Genomic DNA, 8,215 nt, shown 5'->3' with positions numbered 1-8,215 from the left:
TCGTAACTTCCCCTTACATGTTTTTTAAATTGCTAATGTTACTGATTTGCATCTTTTGGTTGCATGTAGCTTAAAATTCAAATCTCTAGCTTACTGTTCTGATAAGGCCTGCATAACCATCTGCATAACGATCTACCATCTGTATAAGGACTCCTTCGGGCTAATGGCTGCACCCAGAATTATTGTTCAAATAGCCTGGGCACTTTAGAACCTTGTGCGTTTGGCACCCAAGTCTTGATTGCAGAGTTCTTCAAACCCATCAATAACTAGGACCCTTTTTACAACTGTAAAAGAAAAGCCCTTTAAACCATGCTACCTGTGTGGGAAAACTAGAAGAGGAAATACAATGGGAACAAGAAAAAGTGGTTAAGCGCAAATAGGGTAAAGCAGAGCTGGATCCAATTGCTGCATCATCACGTTTTGTCATAGAATATTCTGGAAGAGAAAATTCCTGAGGTGGGTCACTGTTAATGTAACGAGAATGCTGTGGGGGAAGCAGACTCCAGAGCAGGTGCTACCATTGTATAAGATGAAAAGACAATGAGAAATAGGGCCTGTGACAGGAGGTGAGGACTCTTTGCTGGTCGGTCACCTGTGGATGCTAATACGCTTCAATTATCTACCTCAGTAAAAATCTGTTTAGCCTAAGTCTAAGTCTATGACTCGCTCATGTTATCCAACCAATGGCAAATCTCAGAAGGGACGCCAAAAGTCCTCTAATGAACTCCTCTCCTTATGCAGTGGAGGTGTGGTCACTTCTGAAATGCAGGCCAATGCACAGCCTTGATTGGGTGGCCTAAGGAAGGAGGTTGCTCTCCAGGGTCTACAATGACAAACTCAAATGAAATAATTCAGGCAAATCAATCTTCATCAAATATGCACCGTAATTACACAAAGGGACACTATTTATCTATTCATTCATATGAAGCAACAGATGCAATATAGTCATATTGTCACTGGGAATGGATTAGGGGATGGGCAAGCCAGTGTGGGGCTAACTGAGACGTGCTTTCAGAGCGTACAGGATACCATAGCCATTTATGATGAGTGGATATGTGATAGGGAGGAAGACCTCAATATCCTTTAGACTTGTGACTGTTCAAGATCAGACAAGATAGAATATGTTCAGGTGTAGCCCAAGTATTTAGAAACAAAAGCCAGGAAAAGCAACCAGTGTATCTTCGGGGTGCCGCGCAGACAGAGGGAACATCTACAGATCTGCAAACCTTTGGTGGCTGAACTATTTACAAGGTAACTGCTTAATGTGGATAATGGCCATGGTATTCTCAAAGATAAGAACAGAATCCAGAGAGTGCCTCACTTTCATGATCCAAAGTATGAGATACCATTAGGTATATTAGTCAAAGCTCCGACTTTTGGGGTGCTAAGCAATCTACACAGCATTCCTTGGGAGAGGACCTCAGTCTAGGCAGATGTCTATTTTTAACCTTCTATCAAACAAAGTCCCAGGGACTCGATAAAGGAGGTCTGAACTCAAACTGCTTATTGCTTCTTTCACCAAGACTGAAGCTTTTGTTGCTTTGCAAAGATAGGGTTGACTTAAAATCAAATGAAATAATTGGACATTGTTCACTCAGACCAAGGCAGCAAGCAGATCATAGCATAAAATCAATTGTAGATGTCATTCTATGGTTTCCTACAAATAATGAGAGAATGGTAGGAAGCGTGGGAGGTTGTTTCACATTCTCTCCCTCTCTGTTGTTAATAGCGACAGAGATTGAGGAATGAGGAGGGATGGGATTGGTGTGTGGTGTCAGGAGACAGAGGTAGAATGGGGAGTGAGAAAAGAGTTGGTTTGGGAGTAGCTGGTGGCTTCATTTGTATGTGAACGCCTTTTTGGTTCTGTATTGGAAAGATTCATTTCACACGCTTAAATATTAATAGTTTTAATTCCCCCACAAAAATAGGGATGAGTACTTAATTATAAGCAAAGGATTCGTAGCAGAATTGTGCGCAAGCAAGAAAAACCTCAATGCTATCGTGGTTGTACATTTTTAAAAATAAAGGTTATAGTTGCTTTGCAAACCTGACCTGTTCCCAGGTTTGCCCTTTTGATAGTTGATCCAGGCATACATGTTATAGAATTTAAATCACATGGTTAGTCGCTGAAATGAAATAGTCGCTGAAATGAAATAGCTCCCACGTACGTGTTCACCATGTTCACAGACTGACAACTCCAGCCTGTTTGTGTCTGTGGGGATATTAATCTGGTTATGAAACCTTTTATGGATCGCACAAGTGAAAGAACTGTTAATAAAAAGACCATAGCTCTCACAGTTAATATTCTTGAATCAGATTGATTTGGGTTAGCAATTCTTTTGCCAAAAAGGCCACCTGTAGACATGTTATGGAATTGCAGTCAAATCAATTCACTATTATGACCACTTTGATTAAGCCTTGGTGAACTTCCACCCAATTCAACTTGTAAGTTGAACCAGATTCCCTATTCAGAATTCGTCAGACTCGAAATACTTGCCGGCAATCCCGAATCTCACACTAACTTGCCCAAGCTCTTCCATGTCTAGTCACAACAAGTTGGCCTGTGTTTATGTTTATTGAGTTTATATAGCGCTTTACTCCAAAGCCTGTGCTTGCAAACTCCATCAGGCACCGAATGTAATCTCCTGCCTCCAACCAAATGTGGGATTTTTTTCTATCTGGCAGTGACTGACAACAATTCTCATGTGAATGGATACCATGCATGGTGGTGCGTCCTCCTTAGTGAAGGAGAGGCCACGCTGTAGTGTAACTGTACACTCAGCTGCAGTTACTACCTGTCTGTAACATCCTGCCTGTAACGACATGAATGGGAATCTCTAGGGGAGATCCTGCCCATTCTTCAATTCTGTGGGTTTCTGCCGGTTTATTTACCTTCTTTGAGGATTTTTCCACACAGTTGCTGCTGTTAAAGTTTTAAGAACAGGTCTGGCCATACTGGCTGTGTCCTATGTCCTTTCCCAGTGCTTTGATGTCCTCTCTTAGCCACTAGATGTCCTTCCTGGGCTTTCCTCGTTCTTCCTTGAGGTTCTATGTCATTTAATCGACAGGTGTAATTTTGATGGGTTTTTTCAGTCTTTTTTAATGAAAAAACTCATCGAAATTAATTTATATACATTTTTGGGGGGATCCCTCCAAGCCCCCATCCACTATTTTAATGTTACCTAGTCCCGAAAGCCCTGCACCCCTTATATAAACTTTTCCACCAACCCTTTATATTTCAATGAGTTTTTTTCATTAAGAAATAATCGGGGAAAAAAAAACATTGAAATTAGACCATTCGATGAAAGAACACTAAACCTTCTTTGATTCTCCACTTACAATGGGCTGTGATCCCAGTGCTAGAACCATTTCATGGCAGTTTTACTGCTGTTTTCCCATTCAACCATCTCGGTTGTGGTCCTTGGGGTAGGAAGCTATTTTGTGGGCTGCCCTTTGTCACCTCCACTATTGCTCCCATTGTTGGATCATTTTCTGCTGGCTGGCAGCCCCGTTTTGCACTCTAACCCATCTGGATCCAATTGGTTGGGTTCCTACATTTTGGCAGGTTTCATCTCCATCATTGCTTTTGCTCTTGGCTGGTGGTCCACCCTCCTAGGAAGGCAGATTGGTCGTGTTTTCAGTCATTTGGGATGTCATTGGCCCAGGGTTCAAGTACATGAGTGATTGCATCCTGGAACTCGACATGAAAGGGCAAACCTCAACTCACAGGGTTATTTCCACATTTCCGGGTTTTGGGAACTGCCACCATGCGTGCTTAGCTCTGGGCTGGTGGGTTAGTTGAGATACTTACCCTCAGGGGTCTGCTTGGTCCGTTGGCATGGGTCTCTGCAAGTTCATTTCTACCATGGCTCACCATTAGGTAACATCAACTTGAATCCTGCCTTGCATCCTTCCTGGGTCGTCTGGTCCTCGAACCTGCAACTGTTACCGTTCGTTTGAGTCTCCTCTGAAGCCTGCTGAGATTGGCTGCACCTTTCTCTGCACCTGTAGGGTAGAACACAGAATAATCTGGCTTTTTTTCTATCAGTTTTGTCCTGTTTATTGGCTTTGCCCTGTTGTTTCCCACGAGGAACTTTTCTTCAACTTTAAACCCCTATAAAATGACTCATAAAGGCACTCAACTGAACAGTGACATTTTTTCTAGGTCCACCTTTGGTCCCTGGAGTTTACTCCAAATGGTAATACCTTTACCGCCACTTGGTCTGACAGAATTACCGGCAGAGTACAAGTGGCCGTAAGCGTATGGTATTCCCCATTCCACAGAGTTGGGGGAATTGCCAGGACTGGTAATGCCAGCATTTACTGGTGGTGGGGTGTCAGAATTACCAGCATCTATGAGCTGCAGGTAAATCTGGCCACCCCACTACCAAACGTGGGGTGCTGCTAAACGTTATTACCAGCACGTTATTTCCGCACCGGCATACTTGTAATGAGGCCCATTTCTGCCTCTGCTCAAGACTACCATGTTCACCGCAACTCAATCATGGAACTGCTTCAAAAACCCTTAGCAACAACGTAGGACAGTCCCCCTTCTGGGCTCCATCAACCAAAATCTATTTCACATACCAGGAGCACACAGTAGCTCCAAGTCGTACACTGCTCTGCATTTCAAAAAGCCAGGCAATAGGAAACTCTCTGATGACGTCAGCAGCAAGGTAAATCAACTGGCCTTCAGAAAGTGTCCAATATGCAACACTTTTAGATTTTTGGTGGCCGTCACTTCAACAAGAAGTGCCCATTGGGTGTCTCAGCTCATGGTATTGTGCAATAGTGCAAAGTATTGTACCCTCGTACAAACTTTCAAACATCTATTCTTACCACTCCCATTGTGACATTCCTTCTTGGGTTAGGTATTTATTTGCTGGCTGGTTCTCTCTGGCTTTACCTTGGCAGGTTGTGCGTCAATACTCCACCAGGGTGACTCTTCTGAGGGTACTCTACCCTACACTGTTAAGAACTCTCTCATACATCCCAGGAAGAGTTCTCAAAAGCCTACTTTTCACTTCGATAAAACATGGCACCTGTGTCCCCCAGAGTGGACAAAGTGAGGGGATAACAGAATGTATCTAGCGATGTGTAAACCTAAAAACCACGTAATGATACTGTACAGGAACCATAGATTTTTAAAGGTGGTTGCACAGGAATCCATACCCAAGATTGCCCCCGCCTGTGGGTGCCTCTGTGATTTTCCATCGATGGCCACCATCCCTCATGGCCGAGCCACCTACTTCTTCATAGTCGCTGAAAGGAGACTATACACGCTACATACACCTAAAGCTAAATGACATCACATTCTAGGAGGCTTTAATAATAATGTTGCAAGAATATACATTGCTAACAAAGAAATGACGTGACACAGGTGGAATAAGAGTAGAATTTTATGTAACAGAGTTTAGTCATTAGAGCTTGGTGGGCGTGGCCAGGGAGCTGGTGGGCGTGGCCAGAGAGCGTATATCCTGCAGACGGAGGTGGCAGATCTTTTTCACTTCTTCGATGCCCTGGCACAGCTCTTGCTGGGGGGAGTTCTGGACCCTTTCACTTATCTGCTGTAGGATTTTGCCCTTCTCGCTCATCTTTGCACAGATAACGAAGGGGAAGCCAAACTTGTCCTTGTAGCTGGAATTGAGCTGGCTCAGTTCTTGTCTCTCCTCGGGCTTGAGGGATGTCAGGCCGGCCTGGTGCTGCTCCCTTCTGGACTCTGCAGTCAGTGTCCCGCTGAGAAGTTCCCTCCCAGCCAGGTCAGGGTGGCATCTTAAAACCCCTTGTTTTCCTGGAATATAGAAGGCATTGGGAAATTACTGGTCAATATGCCATGACAAGCCAATCAACAGTTTCAGTGAGCCTGCTGTGAAAAAGCCACTAAACAGTTCATTTTCCAATCGTTGTTTAGAGGTCAAGTGAACATTCGCCTTCTAGCATGCAATTAACTGATAGAAAATGAACGGCTGGTGCTTTTCAAAGGTGGGTAACAGCAAGCTTTGTTAGAAATGGTACCACAGTGGTTTTCAAATTGTGGGGCTGGCCCCCCACGGGGACCTGCAGGATGTCTGGGGCCTGGGTGAGGCATAAGGACCCTCCAGAAGGGTGGACTGTGACTGGTTTTAGGAAAAAGCAGCAAATATGGCATTTGGTGGCGAGTCAGCATACAATGTTTTTTGATCAAGATGGAGGGATCAGCATAAAAAAAATGTGAATTAGGGAGAATTACAGAGTGCAGTTTATGCTTACACAAAGTCCTGCATTCATGATAGGTCTGTCAAATATACATTAGTTTAAACAAATAAAACAATGTGGCAACAATCAACAACGGAAAAGAAGGTTACACAACCCTAAGCGGGGATCCCTTACAATGCTTGTGAAACGTTAAGGCTTCTACCCGTTTGTCTGTCCTACTTCCCCATCTTGAGTCGCTTTGCCTACAGAGGACAAACTGGTTAGGCAAATGCAAGCCACGACAAAGTAACATTCCAGATCCGTCAAGACCACACTGTGTCCTCATGACCATGCCGACCCGGTAAGAGGATGCTTTACCAAAAATTCCTCTTGTGAGATGTATATCCTCCTCACTTGAGAACAGGTTCCACCCTCGTCCAAAGTGGCCCCAGTGAGAGTAGTGGAGTGATAGAGCACAGAAGACAAAGGAGCCCCCTTTTAATTTATTTATTTGCTGAGCTTTTATAATGCACTGCATGCGAACACTGTTTCAGAGGGAGGGGAGGACTTAGCGTCCTCCTCACCGGGCGGTTGTGTGCACGTGGCAGAACGTTGACTCAATGGTGTATGTCATCTTGCAACTGCCTGGTGATTGGTTTTCGGGTGTTCACTGTGTAGGGGATGCATGTGCGCCAGGGGACGCGGGAATTCTGGCTGTGCATTGGGCTATTGACAATGGAATTCAGAGCCCCTCTGACGAAATACTCTGCTACAGCTCCCTTAATAGCCCGGCCTATTGGCTGCACTAACCTGTCACCGACACCTACCAAAGCCATTGCAAAATGCAGGCTGACCACTCCTAAATATCATTTACAGCATGTGTTTCAGTGGAGGTGCTCCGAAGGGACATTGGGCAGTGGGGAAATCCTAAAGGAAAGGCTCATAGAATGGATGCTGAGCCATGAGTGGCTGTGGGGATAACAGAGCTTCTGAACACCCCTGTAGCAAGGATAGTGGAAAGCTCCAAAGGTGCCGGTGGATCCTAGAAAGAAACTTGGGATAGAGAAAAACATGCAAGAGAGTGCCACCCCCGGGAAGGGGTGGGGTGCTGCAGGTCAGAAGCCTAGATTGCATGTAGGGAAAGTGACCGCTTAGTTGATGGGGGGGGGCTATTGCAAGGGGTGCCAGTGTGTAAAAGGTGGCTCCACTAAAGCCTGCACACTGAGGTCTTGAGCAGAGAAGTCCCTAGAGGGTGGCAGACAGCCCATGCTGAGCAATCCTCTAAAGATCTTGTGCGAAGGGAGAAAGGCCTAGATTGGCCACCCATAGAGGTCAAGATCAGGTGGATGTAGCCAGAATGCATGTACCTTGATAGGATGGGTGGGGGACGGCCACATAGCAGCCAGAGCCACCAAAGATGAGGCAAGAGGGGGACCTTTGAATCCCCCTAATGTGTGGCCTCAAAGTAACCAGCCTTTGTGGCACATAGTGATGTTCCAGGAAGGTCCCACTAGCTGTGGTAGAGCAGGAGAGGAATGCAGACAGGGTGGGACGAGTACTTTGTATTTGTTTTTTTGGATCGAATATAAAGGACGCACTTTCCGAAGTTGGGTAGAGAGTTTATCATCGGCTGGGGAGAAGCCTGATGTGGTGCAGAGGAAAGTGGACAAGGAAAGGAGTACAAGAGGAGGATAGAAGGTCTCTTTTGATGTTTTCGTCACTGAGCTAAGTGATCAGGAAAGTGCTGTCCAGAGGTGCGGTAGGTCAATGGTTTCACAGACCAGGAAGTTTATTAATGACTCGCCCTCACCCACAAGTGTCTCCATAATAACGCCCCCCTCTACCTCTCTCAGAGAATTACCTTACCTTCCACAGACAAACCCACAAGAACAGCCTACACTAACCGCGTCACCATTCCTAAGACCCTCAGGGCAGGAGGATCCAGTTTCCCGGTCACTGCAGCTACTAATTGGAACTCGTTACCTCCCCGCTTGAGAAGCATGGAACCGCACACAGCATACTGTTTGTATCGATCTGATCC

The 8,215-nt window shown here is 45.3% G+C and overlaps 1 protein-coding gene across 1 annotated transcript in view; it reads right to left on the bottom strand.

Annotated features, from left to right (window-relative positions):
* Nucleotides 1-5,386: 5,386 nt before the first annotated feature.
* URAD (ureidoimidazoline (2-oxo-4-hydroxy-4-carboxy-5-) decarboxylase) overlaps nt 5,387-8,215 on the bottom strand; it is a 215,996-nt gene continuing 213,167 nt past the window's right edge. Inside the window, exon 2 of the mRNA XM_069639008.1 lies at nt 5,387-5,791. Coding sequence (XP_069495109.1) covers nt 5,421-5,791 — 371 coding nt within the window. The 3' untranslated portion in view covers nt 5,387-5,420. The remainder of the gene's footprint in view (nt 5,792-8,215) is intronic.

This window comes from Ambystoma mexicanum, chromosome 7q (assembly GCF_040938575.1).
Source record: "Ambystoma mexicanum isolate Mex_15411 chromosome 7q, UKY_AmexF1_1, whole genome shotgun sequence".
NCBI lineage: Eukaryota > Metazoa > Chordata > Amphibia > Caudata > Ambystomatidae > Ambystoma > Ambystoma mexicanum.
Note: the sequence above shows the minus strand (reverse complement) of the source record. Positions and strands in the feature narration are given on the sequence as shown.